The sequence below is a fragment of the Gobio gobio genome, assembly GCF_949357685.1.
Source record: "Gobio gobio genome assembly, chromosome: 2".
NCBI lineage: Eukaryota > Metazoa > Chordata > Actinopteri > Cypriniformes > Gobionidae > Gobio > Gobio gobio.
In genome coordinates, this window is record NC_137098.1 from 15,579,605 (window position 1) to 15,602,300 (window position 22,696).

Genomic DNA, 22,696 nt, shown 5'->3' on the forward strand with positions numbered 1-22,696 from the left:
CATAGCGAAGAGAAAGTCACAAGTATGGATTCATTTCCAAAGAATGAATGATAATGAAGCAAAATGTAACACGTGAAAAGTTAATAACATGCAAAGGAGGCTGCACTAGCAATTTGACAAAACATTTGCTACAGCACAGAGTGCCACAGGGCTTATACCAGATTTATAGTGAAAGGCCTATATATATAGCCTATATATATATATATATATATATATATATATATATATATATATATATATATATATATATATATATATATATATATATATATATATATATATGTCAACCGTTGAGTCACCATGGTTTAGGTAAGCGTTTAGGCACAATTAGGCTACCTTTGTAATGCTGAATTGCAATTTATTATTTACAAGTTCACTGAATAACTGAATTACTATTAAATTAATATATAACTAATTAATAAATATAACTAATAAATATAATTTATAACTTGGTTTTATTCAGAGACAGAGAGATAAAATGTAATAAGACAATTTCAGAGGTGTTCATTTGAAAAAAAATGTGTTGCAAGAATGGCTTAATTAATACTGTAATATATGTACAGTACAGGACTTTTTTGACATTGCCAACCTGTAAATAAATTTTAGAGCAAGTAATAAACACAAAATGGATTGTTTGAGTTGCGTATTGTGCCTTTTTCCTTTACTACTATTTGTTTAATAATTTTAATGGAACCGGAATCGGAACCGGAATCGTTAGGCGGAACCGGAACCGGAACCGGAACCGGAAAATTTCTCACGATTCCCAACCCTACTCATCGCTCTGCTCCAGTTTTTGTTATTCATTTGATTCTTTCAGATCTCATTCAGTTCATTTGTACATTAATAAGGACATTCGAATGGTTAAAATGGCCAGATAAACTGGCTAATGCATATTGGTATAGTTTGATTGTGGGTCTGTATTTTATGGCATGTGTTGCTGTTGAACGATATGTTCTGGTTTCTCATCCTATCTGGTACAAATCTCATCATTCACTGAAAGCCTGCTGTGTTGTTTCTGTGTTCATCTGGTTTGTTCCTCTGATCTTTGCAGACGTAAACTCTGATTGGCTGTTTAGCCATCTGCCCCGATCGATCGCCTGTTCGATCCCCTACCTGATAGTCATTCTGTGTTTTGTTGGCACTTGTTGCGGTCTTTCACACGCAAAATCTCTTACTCCTCTAAAGCGCAAATTAATTTTGGGCAGTTTGTTCCTGGTGCTGCTGACTTACACATTTCTCATTCTCCCCTATGTAATCCTGGATTTTATTACAGAGATTATTCCCAAACTCTGGAACAGTTTACTAGTTGTTAAATGTTTCTATTTTTCTGCATGCCTCCTGTTTCTGAACCCACTGGCTGACTGTATCTTGTACTTGTTCATGAGGCCTGATGTTGATGGTTTAATGAAGTCTGTTCACTGCTGTTGTAGAACTGACAGACGTCAGAATTCGACACACAGCCGGGACGAACACTCACGAGACAGTAGTGGCACGTTTGCCTGCTGTGTTTCAGTGCAGAAGCCTGCGTCTCATTCACGGACCGCCTGCAGTTCAGTTTAAACAGCTGAAATAGAGCTGTGCTGAATAAATCAACTCAATGTCATTCCTTCGCACACACACTTCCTTTCTATGGGATCTAGGTTTATTAGAGATAAACCATGTACACTTAACGCTGATGCTTCTGCTGGCTTTCTGTGGCAGCAGTAATTCATCATACGATGGAGAGGAGCAAACGTTTGCCTTCATAAAGAGCGTCTGCATTGCAGTTGTGGGGAAATGCTGTAGGAACAATGTTCCCCCGCAGTAAAACAGGCCAAACAGTCTGCAGGATCTCCCAGAAACGAGTGCGTTCAGCATCAGTTCTGCAGACTTTATTCTCACTTCAGCTCCTCCTTCAGCTAGACTGACAGATGCACAACATCGATAGTTTAACTATCTGTCTGTGCTTATTTGACCAATAACTGCTGATCTGAACTGTCAGTGTGTGTTTGTCATGTGATCCTGCCATATGCTCTATTGTGATGTGATTCCCTTGTCCTCATGTGCAGGCATGGATTAACACATAAGGCTTGTTCGACTTCATGCAGTGATGCGCAGACCGATCAGCGGCTGACTTGCAGTGCATGCCGGTTAAACATTTGGTCCAAATTGCGGCAGCGCAGCTGTTCCACGATTGGCCGGATTCACCGCGTGACAGCGATCACGTGTGTTTTGTGTTTATTCTAAAACCTTCAGAATGCTCACAAATCAGTTTTTTTATAACAGTAAAACCTCCTTTCATGTGGTCGAAAATTAAACTGATTCATCAAAATTAAACTGATTAAAAATGTAGATGCCACTTCATTGATAGTGTAGGCCTATATGTTAAACTTTATTCTTGTACAAACAGACGCTCGGCTGTATAAGCAGTATATTAAAGTATTGAATAAAATATCTCTGAAACATCATACCCCAGAGAGTTATTCAAACTCTTTTGAATTAATGTTTTAGACATGCTCAATGTACACTGTTAAAAATGTACCATTGAAAACTGTAAATAATTTACAGTTGGTTACTGTTTTTTGAAAATACAGTATAAAACATATGTTCTACATTTACAGTAAAATACTGCTAAAGGAATTAGCAATTAATATTTGTTTGCACTTCTTCACTAGTGCTTTATACAATACAAATTAATGTTCCTAGCCTTGTTCAGGAAGCAGACACACTCTGTCAGTTTAACATTTAGACTAAACACATCTCTTTAACTCTGGTATCAGGGCTTGACATTAAACTTTTTGTTCACTAGCCACTGTGGCTAGTGGTTTTCCAAAGTTACTAACCACTTAGCATTTTCATTGGCCACAATCAATTGTGACATAGAAATAATGGGTAGAATCTGCCATATAGATATTTTTAATATGATCTCATAATTTGGCTGCTGGTATATTAGGCTGCTGTCCCTTTAAGACCTGATACACAGATCCATTACACTGTTACACATGCATTTTCTTTCTCAAGTCTTTACCTTCACTTATAACATAACTGACTCCCTCTCAGTTGTGCGCGCGTGCCGGTTTGGAGCACAGTATCTCGCATGCTTGCTCTTGCTCTCTCGCTCTAGATTCTGGGAGATTTTAACTAATTTGCGGGCATCAGGGAGCAGCTATCAATTTGCGGGAGACTCCCGGAATTTGGGATTAGGGATGGCTCGGTACCACAATCTAATACCGAAGTACCGATATTAAATCGATACCATACAGGGTCTGAATTTTGGCGCGGGTATTGCATATAATTTTACTCACTCTCGCAAGTTTGGGATTTTATGAAGCGGGAAATTACTGCAAATGTTTATTATTAAATTAATCAACAAAGATTAATCACATCAAATCAGGCATTTTTGAACTATCTTGTAAAGGGTAAATTTAGTATAGAAATTATTGCTTGACTGAAGTAAAGCCATCTCTCTCTTTCTCACCCACGGCACACACACACACACTAAAAAAAATGAAAAGCTGTATTTAAAGGTTTTTTTTTTATTTGTTATTTGTCATGTTCTTTTCTCAGATTGAGCTCCCTGTTAATCTGACAGAAATGTATTGTTGTGGCTCAAAAATGGGTTGAATACACGCGGTTCTTGTATGTCTTCTTCAGTCTAATTTGTAGCCATTTTGCACGTTAGGATAGTTTCCAAAATTAAATGATTTTGACAGTTTTTGCCATTGAAATGACTGGGGGAAAAGTGTCTCAATAAACCTAAACCTGAATTCACCCCATACTATTTGTAATCATAATTACATTGCATTATGTTGCTTGTAAACCGCAAATAGTATAACATTCTTCATTAACAATTTATTTGTTACAATGTCATTGTAAAAAAAAGAAAAAGAAAGAAAGTAGTTTCAATGTAACTAGCTACTTTTTGATAGTAACTTGTAGTGTAGCTAACTACTTTTTCAAAAGGGTAGCTTGAATGTAACTTAACTACTTTAACTTACAAGTAGCTTGCAAAGCTACAGTTTCAGAGTAGCTTGCCCAACACTGCTTGTTACTTGATTTCATATTCAGGTTTCAGATGTTCTATGGCGAGTCACAGATAGGGTGACCACCTGTCCCGCTTTGCGTTGTACCGCACAGCATTTTCACCCCTTGTCCCGCATGTCGCATATTGAGAAAATGTCCCGCATTTTCACTAGTCTGTTGATTTTTAATGATCATATTGAGAAAACATGCATGCGTTCTTTTGCCTTTTTAAGAAAGCATTTTATTTATTATTTTTGCGGCATCGTTTTTCATTTTTAACAGCGCTTCGTCAGAAGTAACATCCCGCATTACACAAATACAAAAGCCGTTTTTAAAACCATATCCAATGGTTGAAAAGAAAGGAGTAAACACAGTCACTAGTAGGTTGTGACGGTTGTCAATCAAAATGTGGAGCGGTGATTCGTTCCATGTGTTCCCTGTCAGAAAACGAATGGATAGTTCTGTATATAAATGAATATATATATATATATATATATATATATATATATATATATATATATATATATATATATATATATATATATATATATATATATATATATTTAATTATTTAATATATATAAATACTTTTTTTATATTAATCAATTAATATATAAGATTGACTAATTTAATGTTGTTTTATTTGTTTCATTATTTATTTAGTTGGATTTTAGTTGCACTTGGTCAGAACTGTTTCCAAAGTAGTTATCTGCATAATGCCTGCTGCCTTTGGGCTCAGTGATGTTGAATTTAAGATTATACAACAGTTTCAGGTTATGTTTTAGTGTTGGTAACATGTCCCACATTGTCCCACGCAAACTTAGTAATCGTCCCACATTTGGTTTGTTTGATGGTGGTCACCCTAGTCACAGATGACATTTAACATTCACTTCTCAGTCATCTCGCCAAGTCAGTCAAGTTGTGGGGCCCATTGTGGGCACATTCTGCATTTCCTTTCGAGAACGCAAATGGCAAACTCCTGACTTTGGTGAAAGGAACAAAAGGCGTGGCTAATCAGATTGTTTCCAAGTTTCTTCTGTTTAAATCAATTCCTTACTTCTCATCCAAATACAAGGTGAAAGAAGAGGTGTTACGGTTTTGTTCTGATTTGAAGAAGTACCCAAGGGTTCAAAATGCTGTCAAATGTGACAATACCTCGCTACTTGACAATGGAAGCGTGTGTCACAAGGTGACGAAGTGAGGCGGAACTAAGTCCTGTTAGAAGTTGTTCCAACGTTGTTGGTGTAACACCAGGCCGGTTCCGGTTGGACATGTTCCCCTACAAAATGGTGGCTAATGGCGGATGATGAGCAGGTGTGGGAGATGACAGAGGAGAGTATAAAAAGGAAGTAGAGAGACAGTTCAGCGTTCTTCCTTCCCCGAGAGAAGTCCTTTCTTCATTGGGTGTGTTGGTTCACGGAGGTTTCTGGAGGGTGCGCAAAGGCTCGGCTGTGCAAAGGGTGAAGTGGCATTTGTATGGATACGTTTGAAAGGAGTTACAGAGTTGAGTACAGACTGGAGAAACGCCATCAACATCAGAACGGAGATAAGTAGTATGAGTATCGGATTTCATTGAATGTATGCACCTGCACTGAACTGAATATGAAGTTGTGAAGTGTACTGATCACGAGTGTCATTGTCACCTAAGAGAGCGTTTGAACCAAGTCATCATTGAACTATTGTCTCTTCTTATGAGTGTGATCGAGTGTTAAGGGAGTGTCCTCCAACGCTTCAGTAAAAAGGCATCTTAACCCACCCAACATCTGAAGAAACGGATTCAGTACGACAGTGGAGGGATTGACCAACGGGTGAGTGCTGGCCTTATTGCACTGAGTGAGAGTGGATATGCAGTGCCTGAATTGATGTGTTGCACAATATTGCGTTGAAGTGAGGTTGCAGTGTGTGGGGATTAAATTGACTGCCGTTGCACTCCCTAGTTTTTCCTATCCTTATCCATTGTCACTGAAGAAGGATTTCAGGTGTTGAATGTGAACACCCCCTTTATGCAAATGTGGAAAGAAGATATGCATTGTATAACGTACTCTGTCTGTCAGTAAAGAAATCCCTCGATCAGTGCTCATCTATGTGATGACTGCCCGAGACGAAAGAAGGTGAGCCACCCATTGAACCTACCTCTCCCTGTTGGATAGAAACACACCCAGCCGTAAGCATGTTCTCTTGTCCCCTGGGGAAATATGTGTGCAGTTGAATAACCTATCCTGTTGTTAACAGAGCAGTCCTCCGCCAATGGCCTTCCATGTGATGTCCGCCTAAAGTGAGCCACCCAGTGAACCTACCTCTGCCTGCTTGATAGAAGCACACCCAGCCGTAAGCCTGTTCTCTTGTCCCCTGGGGAAATATGTGTGCAGTTGAATAACCTATCCTGTTGTTAACAGAGCATTCCTCCGCCAATGGCCTTCCATGTGATGTCCGCCTAAAGTGAGCCACCCAGTGAACCTACCTCTGCCTGCTTGATAGAAGCACACCCAGCCGTAAGCCTGTTCTCTTGTCCCCTGGGGAAATATGTGTGCAGTTGAATAACCTATCCTGCTGTTAACAGAGCATTCCTCCGCCAATGGCCTTCCATGTGATGTCCGCCTAAAGTGAGCCACCCAGTGAACCTACCTCTGCCTGCTTGATAGAAGCACACCCAGCCGTAAGCCTGTTCTCTTGTCCCCTGGGGAAATGTGTGTGCAGTTGAATAACCCATCCTGTTGTTAACAGAGCATTCCTCTGCCAATGGCCTTCCAGGTGATGTCCGCTTAAAGTGAGCCACCCAGTGAACCTACCTCTGCCTGCTTGATAGAAGCACACCCAGCCGTAAGCCTGTTCTCTTGTCCTATGGGGAAATACGTGTGTAGCTGAATAACCTATTCTGTTGTTAACAGAGCATCCCTCCGCCAACGGCCACCCATGTGATGTCCGCATAGAGTGAGACACTCAGTGAACTTTCCTCAGCTGCTGACCGGAGCACGCGTCAGCCAACATTCTTCCGCCTGGAAGGGAGACACTTAGTGAGCCTACCCCCGCCTGCCCTGCAGAAGTATACCCTAGTGGTAAGCCTTTGGCTTGTACTCAAGAAACACGTGCATGCATGGAGAAAGTGACTCTGCTCTGCTCGATGTTCTAACAAATTCTACTTACTAGGAGACTCACCTGTCCGTCCAAAAGAAGGCCCTTCCCGATTTAAATCTCTGTTCTGTTCAAATGTTCTAACAAGTTCCACTTACCAGGAGACTCACCTGTCCATCCAAAGGAAGGTCCCCTTCGTCTAAAAGACTCTGTTCGGTCCAATGTTCTAACCAGTTCTACTTACCAGGAGACTCACCTGTCCATCCAAAGGAAGGCCCCCTTCGTCTAAAGACTCTGTTCGATCCAAATGTTCTAACAAGTTCTACTTACCAGGAGACTCACCTGTCCGTCCAAAGGAAGGCCCCCTTCGACTAAAGACTCTGTTTTGCTCAATTGACCTACACCGTTCTACTAGGACACTCACCTGCGTGTCGGACAGGCGACCGACTTCCCCTCCCCTCCTCTGGTGAGTGGTTCGGCTCCCGCATTAGGTGGGTGGACCCAGAGGCCCCATTGAGACTTTTTATATAAAACTTTTAAATAAATAAAACTTGTTTTACTCTGATTCCTTGTCTGTCTGGTCTCTGGCACGCTCCTCGAGGTGGTCCTGGGTTTTAGGGGTGGGTGTAGACGGGTTTGACCCCCCCGACCTGTGACACGTGCACATTGTTACACAGGAAGAACAGGCTGCCTTCTGTGCCTCTCACGTGTGCATACCTGATGAGGTTGTAGTGCACAAACACATGATCAAAGGAGGCCTGGTGTATACTAGCAGAGACTACACCCAATCTCACAGATGAGATGAATGCTATGTGAAACTAACTGATGGAACATGTGGGGTGATCAATACAATTATTTCTTTCTCTGGCGAGGATGATCACGTAGCATTATTAATAACTATATTTGAGGTAGCTTCAGCCTTTCCACTACCACAACCTTGTGGTTTTGTTCCACACATTTCCATTGTGCAATGCTTGTGATCGCCTAAAACAGAGTTAGTTTCCTTCAGAGGAATGCATGGGCATCAAAGTGCAAGGCAAACGATACATTTGCAGTTTTCCAAACGAGCATGAAAGGGATTAGAACAAATCCTTGTCGTGTGTGTGTGTGTGTGTGTGTGTGTGTGTGTGTGTGTGTGTGTGTGTGTGTGTGTGTGTGTGTGTGTGTGTGTGTGTGTGTGTGTGTGTGTGTGTGTGTGTGTGTGTGTGTGTGTGTGTGTGTGTGTGTGTGTGTGTGTGTGTGTGTGTGTGTGTGTGTGTGTGTGTGTGTGTGTGTGTGTGTGTGTGTGTGTGTAAGGTATGTTAACTAAAGATGTTTTGCCAATATCAGTCTATAATTTTAAGTAAAATGCAGCATATATGGAAAGATATATAACTGACAGGTTAATGTAAAGTTAGTATAGTTTTCTTTGTTGTTTGTTTGTTCATTATTTTTCAGTACTCTTTTGGTTTTCATAAAATATTACATTTGACTAACCCTCCTTTTTATCTTTACTTGATCTAAAAGAAACCTTTTGACAGTGTTTTGAATCATTTTAGTGGCACTATACCACCTGGAGCCAAACATGCACTTAATAAAGTAATGTCCACAGTAATATCATGCAGTATGTGTATTATTCAAATTGACCTGCTTCTGTGTGCCTGTCCGGTTGTATATATTTTTTCCCCCACAACACCAATCAGAACTGATGAGCAGTCATGTAGATATAGCTGGGGTTAGTGACACCAGTTAGAAAACATCAAAAGTTGCGTTGGACAATTCGACACAGGGCAGCAGGCATTCATTTCCTCCTGATAGAACCCAAAAGTAAGCAGCCTTTTTTAAGTGAATATTAATATATAATAATAATATATATTTTCTTGTAAATTTCTTTACACACGTTTTTAATGCCTATATTAGACTCAGCAGTGAACGGGACTTTTATTTTGGTTTAATGTATGACGTCATAAGTCTGTGTCGCGCTCCTGCATCTGTTGTGACTCTGAAGGTAGGTTTGTGTTTTAAGCGTTTCAAGCAGTAGAACAGATTAAAGAGACGCATAATGAATGATGTATGATTCAATGTAACACTGCATTGCTTTATCTATTGAAGTTGTGTGAGTAAAGTAACAGAATAAACTCATGAGTAACAGAAGGAGCGTCTCATTTTCTCTCTTTCATTTCTCTCTTTATGGTGAATCAGTTCAAACATGAGTTCAGTCTCTGGAGAGAGAACCGGAGCTTTAGACTCTCCGAGTCAATTGAACCGATTGATTCACAACAAATGATTCAGTGATTCAAAGCGATTATATGATTATATTGATATAGTGATTATTTTTGATACCACCAAGTTGTTTAAATAAATGGTTAGGGAAAATATTAAACAGAGCCATTATATTTAATAAAAAAAATGTAAGTCTCCAAAAATTTTTTTTGATAAACTTGATGTAAGTAATGATGAAGGCAGTGACCAATCGATTCGATCTCTTTTTAAAATTAAATCTCTTCTCCTCCATCTAAATTAGTTTGGGTTCACATGTTTCCCTCATTTGAGTGGAAATATTTTTGGGGATTTCTGTGGGTATTGTGTAACAAATAAAACCAAAGAAGAGTCATTTAAAATTGTTCACAGAATATATCCTGAGAAACACACATTAGATATGAGATGTCTCGATGCTAAGTGATGCGCTTTCATTTTAAGTTTTTTTTAAAGTTTTTTATTTATTGTGCTGTTTTTAATTTATACATACAAAATGTGAAAATGTGTCAAGACTTTGCTGTTAAATTCTGTAATTTTAAAAGTTAAATAAAAAAACTTTCTCTGACTCTCTTACCAGTGACTGAACTAGAGCTGATTGAGACACACTAAGAGATGTAGTTTGGATTTTTTTTTCTTTCTGATAATTATTAATGAATTATTCTCATCTTAAACAGGACAAACACACAGAAAAACTCCAGGTGACGCGACAGATCCATGTGAAACAATATTATAAAGATGGAGTTTATTAAAGAGGAGAGTGAAGACGTGAAGATTGAAGAAACATTGAGAGTGAAACAAGAAGAAACTGAGGAACACACAGGTTGGTTTCATTCTCAAAGCTGAACTCAGTCATTTGATACCCAAATTGTTCCCTCAAATTTGGGAGCATGAAATTGTCCAAAATGTCTTGGTATGCTGTAGCATTAAGAGTTCCTAACTAAGGTGCCAAGCCCAACCCCTGAAAAACAACCCCACCCCACAATCACCCCTCCACCAAACTTTACACTTGGCACAATGCAGTTAGGCAAGTGTCGTTCTCCTGGCAACTGCCAAACCCAGACTCGTCCATCGGATTACCAGACAGAGAAGCGTGACTGGTCACTCCAGAGAACACGTCTCCACTGCTCTAGAATCCAGTGGCGGCGCGCTTTACCCCACTGCATCTCACGCTTTGCATTGCACTTGTCTAATCTTGTCTAATCACTAATCTGAAGGCCACAGAAGTTTGGAGGTCTGTAACCGTTGACTCTGCAGAAAGTTGGTGACTTCTGCGCACTGTGCGCCTCAGCATGCGCTGAACCCGCTCTGTGAACCTACCACTTTGTGGCTGAGTTGCTGTTGTTCTCAATCGCTTCCACTTTGTTATAATCCCACTAAAAGTTGAGCGTGGAACATTTAGTAGTGAGGAAATGTCACGAATGGACTTTTTGCACAGGTGGTACCACGCGGTATTATTACGGTACCCCGCTGGAGTTCACTGAGGTCCTGAGAGCGACCCATTCTTTCACAAAATTATGGAATCGCCACATTTAGAGCTGAGTTCACCCAGCTTTTTTACTTTATAACAAACACAGATATGACACAAAAATGTTTTGTTCAATAGCTTAACATTCTAGCTTCATGAAACATACTTAAAAAAAAAAAGTCACTGACACTATAAATTAATGGCATGTCTTTTTCCAGATCAAGTAGAGAAAAAGTATGGAATCACTCAATGTTAAGGAAAAAATATTGAATCATCACCAAAAAAATATCACAATTAGTACTTTGTTGCTCCTCCTCTGGCTTTTTTGACAGCCTGAATCCTTTGAGGCAAGGACTTCACTAATGAAAAACAATATTACCCATCAATCTGGTTCCAACTTTCTCCAATAGCAGTTGACAGATCAGCCCTGCAGGATGGAGCCTTATCATGGACCAGTTTTTTAAATTTCCACCATAAATTGAAATTTGGTTGTTCTCTTCTGGTAGTCGTCATTATGTTTCATTAGAATAGCGCCATACAAAGGTCCCAGCATCATCTCCTTGACTGATGCAGATTCGTGATTCATCACTGAATATCACTTTCATCCAATCATCCACACTCCATGATTGCTTCTCGTTTTTTTCTAGGCTTGGTTGTGTTTATGGGGCTCAGTATAACATGTCTTAATTTTTTTTTTTTTTTTTTTTTTTTTACACCATATTTTTCTTAAAGCTCTCTCTCTTTCGTAATGACTGCGACGTGGCCTCGCCCACTTTGTTGCGTGTTCACAGTGGCAGTCACCAACCCGGGAAGAAGCTTGTTGTAGTCCAAACCGGCCGTTTTTGTAGGCAATAAACTGCCATAACTTTAAAAGACAATATCTCTGTTTGCATTGAACTTTCAGTGCTGTAACTTTGCAGATACTATTTATGCTCAAGCAGCAACATTACACACTAACTAAAGTAAAAAAATTGCATGCAACCACCCCTTTAAACTACGTGATAGTGGGTTAGTCTGGAGTGCAGCCTGTTGACAGCAAGACCCGTGGCTGTAGGGTTGGGTTTTGAAACCCGGTATTAAATGAGTCCCGGTGGTAAATTATGAAAGATCGTAGTATCGATAAGCTCCGGAGCGCTATTGGTTCTGCTGTCGATACTGGAGAAATTAAGAAAAATACACTTGTGTTACTATTTATTATTGATATATAGATGTTATCTTGCACATTCTATCTTGCCAGCCATTTCTATTTGAGATAATATTAAACCATTTGTCTGTGATACATTTTTGCTATTCGCAGTCCAGAAGAGAGAGAGAGAGATCACACAAAGCTGCATCAGAAAAGTATTCGCAGGAATTAAGCAAACTAGTTTAATTTGGCTTGTTACTTGGTTATTATTATTTAAATTTTTTTGTTTGTTTCTCATGTATGTTTTCAGTCGGCGCAAGCAAGAAAATTTATTTCTGTGTTCATTGGCACAGTCAAGAATAACTTAAAGAGGTTGTCAACGTTTACTAGACTGTGGACTAGCTTTTTTTTCTCTGATCAGTGACAATCGTATTTCAAAACTCACTTCTCCAGTTGACATTGCGTTGAAAAGTGACAATTCTGCATTCGTCTCCTCTTCTGGAAATTCATAGTGACAACAAATACTGTAAATTCAGGTCCTCTTCAGTGTCTGTAGGCCTATTAGAGCTGAGAATGTGGTTAAGTGCAATTACAGTGTTAATGTCATTTTCCTAAAATCTCTCACGGATCTCATTAATAGTGTTGTTTAGTACAACGAAAATGCAAATCCTTGTAAAAGTCCTGAGTTGAGGCTGAATTCTGTCTGGCACCATTGCTTGGGTTCCTCCATGGACGTTGCGGGTTGCAGTAGTTGTTCTTATTGCACATCTCGACTGAATTCCCTCAAGTGGTGATCAGTTCTCATTGCTAAAAGAGCAGAGATTGTGGAAGACGCTAGGCTTTTTACACTGGCATAATGTAAGGATGCCTGTAGCGCTTTGGACAGTATATTGCACTGCATGAGAACTCGTTGCATTAAACTGCAAGAGAACAATAAGTGAAAATGGGTCACTGATGTCAGCAGACTACTTGCCTGTCCCCTGAAATGCAGAAATTTCACTGAGAGTGTCAACAATAGCCTCAAAGTTCTCAAGTATGGCCTTGAGAGCCTCTGCGCGGCAGCTTCATCTTGTGTCCCTTAGAGATTTCAGTGTGGTAGATTTACCTGAAAAGTCATTGCTCCGTTCTTGCAAAGACTCAAACACAGCATGTCATTTTGCTGACCCCTCGATGAAGTTATAGAGAGATTGAACATTGCCCAGCATATGTCTTACCGCTGTTTTGTGCAACAGACATCCATAATGCAGAGGCTGAGGATATGCGAGTGACAATGGACATACACTCACCTAAAGGATTTTTAGGAACACCATACTAATACTGTGTTTGACCCCCTTTCGCCTTCAGAACTGCCTTAATTCTACGTGGCATTGATTCAACAAGGTGCTGAAAGCATTCTTTAGAAATGTTGGCCCATATTGATAGGATCGCATCTTGCAGTTGATGGAGATTTGTTGGATGCACATCCAGGGCACGAAGCTCCCGTTCAAAAGATGCTCTATAGGGTTGAGATCTGGGGACTGTGGGGGCCATTTTAGTACAGTGAAGTCATTGTCATGTTCAAGAAACCAATTTGAAATGATTGGAGCTTTGTGACATAGTGCATTATCCTGCTGGAAGTAGCCATCAGAGGATGGGTACATGGTGGTCATAAAGGGATGGACATGGTCAGAAACAATGCTCAGGTAGGCCGTGGCATTTAAACGATGCCCAATTGGCACTAAGGGGCCTAAAGTGTGCCAAGAAAACATCCCCCACACCATTACACCACCACCACCAGCCTGCACAGTGGTAACAAGGCATGATGGATCCATGTTCTCATTCTGTTTACGCCAAATTCTGACTCTACCATCTGAATGTCTCAACAGAAATCCAGACTCATCAGACCAGGCAACATTTGTCTTCAACTGTCCAATTTTGGTGAGCTCGTGCAAATTGTAGCCTCTTTTTCCTATTTGTAGTGGAGATGAGTGGTACCCGGTGGGGTCTTTTGCTGTTGTAGCCCATCCGCCTCAAGGTTGTGCGTGTTGTGGCTTCACAAATGCTTTGCTGCATACCTCGGTTGTAACGAGTGGTTATTTCAGTCAAAGTTGCTCTTCTATCAGCTTGAATCCGTCGGCCCATTCTCCTCTGACCTCTAACATCAACAAGGCATTTTGGCCCACAGGACTGCCTCATACTGGATGTTTTTCCCTTTTCACGCCATTCTTTGTAAACCTTAGAAATGGTTGTGCGTGAAAATCCCAGTAACTGAGCAGATTGTGAAATACTCAGGCCGGCCCGTCTGGCACCAACAAACATGCCACACTCAAAATTGCTTAAATCACCTTTCTTTCCCATTCTGACATTCAGTTTGGAGTTCAGGAGATTGTCTTGACCAGGACCACACCCCTAAATGCATTGAAGCAACTGCCATGTGATTGGTTGATTAGATAATTGCATTAATGAAAAATTGAACAGGTGTTCCTAATAATCCTTTAGGTGAGTGTACATTAAAATGTGTACATTAACCTCTTAACAAGCGCCCCATTTTTTAGGAATTCTTTGAAAACGATATACCCAAATGAAAATGTCTGCAGCTCTTAAACCCTATGGTCTATATTCATAAACCTGGTCTTATTTTAAACTAGACACTTGAAATATTGCTACCCAAGAGTCATAATAACTCAAAGTAATATGGGAACAGAGTAATATACATGTAAATATACATGTAAGTGACTCACGTTTTTTGTTTTCACTTAGGGAAAAAAATATTATAATTTAATGTTAAGAGCCTGAAAATAACTTAAATATAAAACTGAATGTCTAATCATGTCATGATTCAAATATGAGGATGATTCTCTCAGTAATGTAGCTTCTGTGAGCTTTTATGTCAAGAAAAGTCTAGGCGTCATTTCAAAAAGGCCATTTATTTCAGAACATTTGCTATTGTAAAGAGTAGTTTTTCATTCAAATAAATCTGCAATAAACTGCAATATACTACTAATTATAATGGATAAACAGTTACTGAAAAACTAAAGCAACTATTTACAGAGATTACAAAGTGTAAAAAACTCATTTAGCTGATGGGAAGCGTCAATGAGAGACAGCGCGCTCCACTGCAGTTGCGCCATTGAGAACGCGCAGCGAGCGCGCAAACAGTATTCACCAAAGCCTACTTACGCAAACTGCGCAAGATAATGCCTTTTGATTGGTTACTAAGTCCATCAATCAAACCTTTGTTGGAAAGGCATTGGCTGGGCACCGAGTGCCTTTATCCAACGAAAACCATGGGCGCAATGATTGACAGCTCACCAAGCCTGTAAGGCACTTCCTCTATATGATGCATCCCAGAAGAGTCTCTGATTGAAGGAGAGAGACGGGGGAGGGTTTAAAATACGTGGGAGAAGCCATTCTTGCAGGGGGAGTTTGCCAGACACGGATAAGAATCGATATTTCATTGAAAATGGACATGATTGATCACGCTAACTCAAAACTCTCTTGCAAACAACGGAGGATTTTTAGTTTTTTCCCTATTTTTTCGTTGTTTTGGATTAAAAAGTGGGATGCATTTTGAAGAGTGGACTCTTACACAGAGATGTATTCGGGTGTTTATTGGATTCGTCCGATCTGATCTGAACGACAGGAGATGAAAGATGAGTAACGCTGATATTATGCTAATGTTTACATGGACGGTCCTTTAGCGTTTCATTTAACCCTTTCCTCTCTGGTGTATTTATTGCAAAAACAAGTTCAGAACATGAATCTTGAGTGTTTTAGCTTTCAAATGATGCATAGTTTGTGATAGTTGATTGAATATTTTGTATAAAACAAAAGTAAATAAAAGTACACACCCCCCCACTTCCGTCAACCCCCCCGTCCACGATCCGATGCGGGTTAAGAAGTTAAAATGAGTGAGTTTAAAATGCGTGTAGCAACACCACGGTATATTCCTCGCATCCAACTCAAGTTGCAGATATTAAGATTAAAGCTTGTCAGTACATTCTTTAAAAGAAAGGCCAAAGATTCACCATCTGTTCTGTCAGTCCGGTAAAATCCGATGAATGATTCAGGGAAATCGAGGTCTCTGTCGACAGATCTAAAAACCACTGCAACTTGCTCGTTGCCTACTAATTATTGCGGATGAGATGCAAGACAAGGCAAAAATCCCGGCTTCGTGCACTCGTTGTATGATGTCACTTTTAACCTGACCCGGACATTATATTGATCAACTCATTCTGGTGCTTGCTATTAACTCTATTTTTGAATAGCCGGTTAATTTGTTGGTTATCAGTGGCCCTTAAATCCATCAACTGTAAGACATTTCCCATTTCCATTTCATTGTGACCACAAAGAGCAATACCAGAGCAACAACAGAAGAGCAAAGTCTTGCAGATTTTTTTTCAGATATTCTCTGTTCTCATCCACTCGCTTTGCATGTTCACTGCTGATTTGCGTGGCTACACTTCCCGTTTTAAGTGTCTGCTGATGACCTTTAATTTTTAACCTAGCTGAAATGTGCATACTACTTTTTTTGATGTTCATTTAATTTTTTTAGTGTCTCGTTGCCTTCAAATGCACGGCATGCGAAACAAAAAGCCCGGTCAATTTGTGGGACTATATTCAAGCCATTCATAAACCCCATACCATTCTTTCTGGAACTTTCTACCGTCAGTAACTGGAAATGAAATTACTGGTTGATATGGTCCAATCTCAATTAAGTTTGCAGACGTCTTGGGTCCATGAACTGGATCTCGACTCATGACGCGCACTCTCTGTGGAGGCCTGACTAGCCGCTTCAGATTGCTGCAGAATTGACGGCTCGCATCGGGAATTCTCCTCTTCTGACTGAGTGACACTTGTCTGCTCAGTTACCGGTCTTCCATCAGCAATTTCTGTTTTTGTTTTTTTGCCGAAGTAGTTATCCAGCGTATTGGGACACTTAGCAATTTTGTCCGATCTAGGGTGCGTCTCAATCAGCTCCCTAGTTCAATTGTCAGGGCACTGATCAGGGAGTCGTCCATTTTAAGGGCTGTCTCAATTGCAGAATCCTTCCAGTGCACTGAAATGTTTGCTCCCTACAAATTCCCACAATTCACTGCAAAACCCAGGGTGCATCGATGCTCACTATGCTCCCTTAACAGAAGTTCTGAAACTTAAATCACGTGAGCCAACTCACTACACATAATGACCAATAACGACACGCGATATGTGTTTTTAAAAACAAACCATTATTTTATTATATTTCAGCATAAACATACATTAGACACACCTCATTAGAGAGATAATGAACACAATCTAGCTAACATTTATAATTTATTAAAGGCTGAAATTTTGCATGCATAATGTATCATAGTGTACTTTAAATAACATGACAAGTAATGTCTCTGCTGTTGTAAATAAATACCAGTAATGATGTTGTCACGTCGCGGGAAATAGTCATCAGTGTCCCATTGTGTAGAGAGCCAGTGTCTTTGTACAGATATAATGATTCACGAGCTCGGGAACAAGGGAACTGACTGAGACACACCCTTAGTTTTTCCTAATAGTCATAGGCTACTAATAATGGTAAACTGCTCTTATGTGTCTAAAGTCACAGTTCGGTGCATGCTCGGTACAACAGTTTTACAAAATTGCTTTTTATTTATTTTTATAATGCTGCAAACTATAGGGAGCCCTTACTTTTTTATTTTTAAATATAATAATCAACACTCAAACAACACATTGTATGTTAACTTGTAAATCTAATTATAATTTTATTTTCTCTCTCTCTATTTCACTGTTGAAATATAATAATTTATACAAAGTGACTTTCATTTTCATTACATATATATTTAACCATATTAAATAATCAAAACATCACTAACAGGTTAAGTAGAATATAATGAATATTTAGGCTAATATAGTGCATATGAAGAATATTTTGCAGTTTCATCAGCAGAAGCACTTTTCACTTTAAGTGAGATTTTAAGTGTGTTCAGTCTTAGAAGGTTTCAGTTGTTAAGACCCCAGCTGTGTGATTAATAAGACCACACCAAGAAAACCCCATTATGTTCAGTGATGCTGTGACTGTGACTAAGATTTAAGATTTTGACCATATACCTATCCAAGTCACAGACAGAATCAACGTCAGTAAGCTATACTTTTTATTTCCGCCACAAGGTGTCACTGTGGCCTCAACGCTTCGCCCTCGCCTACTCTGAGCTCAATTGCTATGTCTGAGGTAAACCACGCCCTCCTCATTACCATACGCACAAATAAATGTATAAATAAATACATGTAGAAATACATAAATATAGAAATACATAAATGTATAAATAAATACATGTAGAAATACATAAATGTATAAATAAATAAATGTAAAAATCAACAAAAATAGAAATTAATAAATGTATAAATAAATAAAATAATAAATAAATATTCATAAGGAAATAATTGTATAATTAATTATTTATTTTCGTTTTTTGCTTTTCTATGCAAATTTTTTTTTTTTAAATGTACATATATTTGTACAACCCCAAATCAGAAAAAGTTGGGACAGTATGGAAAACGCAAATAAAAAACAAAAGAAGTGATTTCTAAATTTACTTTGACTTGTATTTCATTGCAGACAATATGAACACAAAATATTTCATGGTTTTTTTGGTCAACTTCATGTCATTTGTAAATATGCATCCTTTCCTGTCATTCAGACCTGCAACACATTTAAAAAAAAGTTGGGACATGAGCAATTTAGGGCTAGTAATAAGGTAAAATGGTTAAATAATGATGTGATTTGAATCAGGTGATGTCAACAGGTGATTGTAATTATGATTTGGTACAAAAGCAGCATCCAAGAAAGGTCTAATCCTTTAGGAGCAAAGATGGGCCGAGGATCGCCCGTTTGCCAACAAATTTGTGAGAAAATTATTGAAATGTTTAAAAACAATGTTCCTCAAAGAAAGATAGGAAGAGATTTGGATATTTCACATTCAACAGTGCATAACATAATTAAAAGATTCAAGGAATCTGGAGGAATTTCAGTGCGTAAAGGACAAGGGCACAAGCCTAAGCTGAACAACCGTGATCTCCGATCCCTCAGGCGGCACTGCATCAAGAATCGTCATTCATCTATAAGCCATATCACCACATGGGCTCAGGACTACTTTGGCAAACCTTTGTCAAGTACCACAATACGTAGTTACATCCACAAATGCCAGTTAAAACTGTACTGTGCCAAAAGGAAGCCCTATGTTAACAGTGTCCAGAAGCGCCGTCGACTTCTCTGGGCTCGGAGGCATCTGGGATGGACCATCACACAGTGGAAACGTGTACTGTGGTCAGATGAATCAGTATTTCAGGTATTTTTTGGGAGGAATGGAAGCCGTGTGCTCCGGACCAAAGAAGAAAAGAATCATCCAGACTGTTACCAGCCACAGGTCCAAAAGCCAGGGTCTGTCATGGTATGGGGTTGTGTCAGTGCCCTTGGCAAAGGTAACTTGCACTTCTGTGAAGGCACCATTAATGCTGAAAAGTACATAGAGATTTTGGAGCATAATATGCTGCCTTCAAGAAGACATCTTTTCCAGGGACATCCATTCATATTTCAACAAGACAATGCAAAACCACATTTTGCACACATTACAAAGTTCTGGCTGCGGAGGAAGAGGGTACGGGTACTTGACTGGCCTGCCTGCAGTCCCGACCTGTCTCCAATAGAGAATGTGTGGCGCATTTTGAAGTCGACTGATATCGACAACGAAGACCCTGTACTGTTGCCCACCTTAAGACTTGTTTGCAGGAAGAATGGGACAAAATTACACCTGAAACACTTCATCACTTGGTGTCTTCAGTCCCTAAACGTCTTTTAAGTGTTGTGAAAAGGAATGGCAACATTACAAAGTGGTAAGTGCTTTACTGTCCCAACTTTTTTTTAAATGTGTTGCAGGTCTGAATGACAGGAAAGGATGCATATTTACAAATGACATGAAGTTGACCAGACAAAACATGAAATATTTTGTTCATATTGTCTGCAATGAAATACAAGTCAAAGTAAATTTAGAAATCACTTTTTTTTTTTTGCGTTTTCCATACTGTCCCAACTTTTTCTGATTTGGGGTTGTATATTTATTTATTTATGTATTTATTTATTTTTTAATTATTTTAACGTTTTTGCTCCGTTGAAACACTGATTGAGCAATTACACCACATATGATGTTTCAGTGAGTTGTAATCCACATGGATGGCAGGACCCATGGTTTCCCAGCAGAACATTGCCCAAAGCATCACACTGCCTCCCCGGCTTGCCTTCTTCCTATAGTGCATCCAGTGCCATGTGTTCCCCGGTAAGCCACGCACACGGCCATCCACGTGATGTAAAAGAACATGTGATTCATCAGACCAGGCCACCTTCTTCTATTGCTCCGTGGTCCAGTTCTGATGGTGCTTTCAGCGGTGGACAGGGGTCAGCATGGGCACCCTGACTGGTCAGCGGTAACTGGGCCCAGGAGACTCTGGTGTATCTTCAGCTGATTCTTTATTGAGAAGATGCTGTGTGGCACTGTAGTCATCAAAGTCTTACTTCTATCACGGCAAATTTCTTTTTTAGTCTTCATTTAGGAGTAAAAAGAAGGTCCGCTACAGGTATTTCAAAGGACGATGTTATGGATAGGATATCAATGTCCTCCCATAAACTTGTGGGCCATCCGCACTCTGTCCCCTTTTTCCCTTTGGTGCAATGCCCGTGTGAATAGGATCTAGTTGTATGTTGGTTTTGATACTTAACATGTCTAAATGTTTTGTTGTCTGTTGCTTTGTGCCATTAAACTGGTGTTCATTTGCATTTGTCTCTTTTTTCCTTAGACCTGATTGGGCTGAAAGAGGAGAGTGAAATACTGAATGAAGAGAAAGATCAATTTAAGAATCATGATTTCATAACAAGAGAAAACACTTTCAGTTGCTCACAGCCTGAAAAGACACGCAAAAGGGGTGAAAAGAAAGGAACTAGAAGTAATTTCACCTGCCAACAGTGTGGAAAGAGTTTCACTTTAAAAAGCAGCCTTACGAGGCACATGAGAGTTCACACTGGAGAGAAGCCTCACACCGGAGAGAAGCCTCACACCTGCCAACAGTGTGGAAAGAGTTTTGCTAAAAAAGTAAGCCTTACCAGACACATGACACTTCACTCTGGGGAGCAACCCTACACATGCCCTCAGTGTGGAAAGAGTTTCACTCTAAAACAACACTTTGAAGAACACATAAGGATTCACACTGGAGAGAAGCCGTTCACCTGCCAACAGTGTGGAAGAAGTTTCAACCTAAAAGGAAACCTTAATTGCCACATAAGGATTCACACTGAAGAAAAGCCGTACACATGTGAACACTGTGGGAAAAGTTTCAACCTAAAAGGAATCCTTAACCGGCACATGAGAGTTCACACTGGAGAGAAGCCTCACACCTGCCAACTGTGTGGAAAGAGTTTCAACCTAAAAGGAAACCTTAATTGCCACATGAGAATTCACACTGGAGAGAAGCCTTACACCTGCCAACAGTGTGGAAAGAGTTTCACTCATAAAGGAACCCTTGACAGGCACATGAGAGTTCACACTGGAGAGAAGCCGTACACATGTGGACACTGTGGGAAAAGTTTTGGGTATAAAATGGCCCTTAAGTGCCACATGAGTATTCATGTATGAGAGAATTGGTTTTATATGTCATCAGTGTGGAATGAATTTCCCAGACAGAAAACGCCTCATGTTTGAGAGACTGTTTAATGTATTGATTATTGTTATGGTATTAAATCAAAATTAAATTAATGGGGGGTATATCACACAGTTTATGTCAATCTCATGTCAATCTTGAGTAGCTATAGAGTAGTATGTGAGATGGTGGTCCAGTGGGTTAAACCATGGAACTGATATGCAGAAGGTTGCTGGTTCGATCCCAGCGGTCACCACCAGTGTGTCCTTGAGCAAGGCACTTTACTCCATGTTGCTCCAGGGAGATTGTCCCTGTAATAAGGGTGCTGTAAGTCGCTTTGGATAAAAGCGTCTGCCAAATGCATAAATGTAAATGTAAATAAATGTAAATGTAGTATTGCATCCTTCATATCTCCGAGAGGTCTTTAGTTTTATCATATTTATAAAAGACAGATACGCTGTACCGAGTCTTTCCTAATAAAACCGTGTGGCTGGAGGCGTATCGTGTGGGCGGAGCTAAATAAGCACGTGCTGCTATTGCGTTGAGAGCATCTGAAAGCTGTGACATCCTCAGAAAACGTGGAAAAAAGCATTGTCCTAAATACACGATGGCTATCAATCAGATTCAGCCATACATGTATATATATATATATATTCAGACATACATATATGATCCAGAATCAGGTCCAGAGGAGCAGCAGCAAGAACGACTATAGCAGGACGTCTCTATGGGGTATGTGCTGTAACTGTGTATATTAGCTTAGTGGCTTGTGTGACTTGCTCATTTCTACTTTCATTATGTCGTCGTAATTTTTTTTTTCTTTGCCCGTTTTAAAAGTTTACATATGGGAAGTGCACATCGTATGCTCCATTGACAAATTAAATATACGTAATCATGTTTTTTCGATTGCCAACAACAGAGATGTGAAGCAGTTTTACTCACCACCTGCGGCTACAACGCATGACGCCCCTTCCTGGGAGAAGTGCCCATACAAGGAAATTCCGCCCTTGTTGACGTCATTTAGGCCCATATTCGAAAAAAAAAATTCAGAAACTGGAAGTAGTATTTTTGGCATAGAAATACTCCATCAAACGTCCAACTTATTTTTTTAAACTTTGGCCATGTGTAGCATGTGAAAT

General features: G+C 39.7%; 1 protein-coding gene across 1 annotated transcript; it reads left to right on the plus strand.

The window, feature by feature from the left end:
* The first annotated feature begins 9,034 nt into the window (after positions 1-9,034).
* On the plus strand, positions 9,035-21,957 carry LOC307140940 (uncharacterized protein). The gene is made up of 3 exons (XM_079840755.1): positions 9,035-9,061; positions 9,987-10,132; positions 20,721-21,957. Exons 2-3 carry the CDS (start codon positions 10,048-10,050, stop codon positions 21,551-21,553), a joined length of 918 nt encoding a protein of 305 aa, XP_079696881.1. The 5' UTR covers positions 9,035-9,061; positions 9,987-10,047; the 3' UTR covers positions 21,554-21,957.
* The last annotated feature ends 739 nt before the right edge of the window (positions 21,958-22,696 follow it).

Coding starts and splice junctions, on each gene's coding strand:
- LOC307140940 (XM_079840755.1), top strand. CDS start 10,048: ATGGAGTTTATTAAAGAGGAGAGTGAAGACGTGAAGATTGAAGAAACA. Junction 10,133..20,720: donor AGAAACTGAGGAACACACAG/GTTGGTTTCATT, acceptor TTTTTTCCTTAG/ACCTGATTGGGCTGAAAGAG.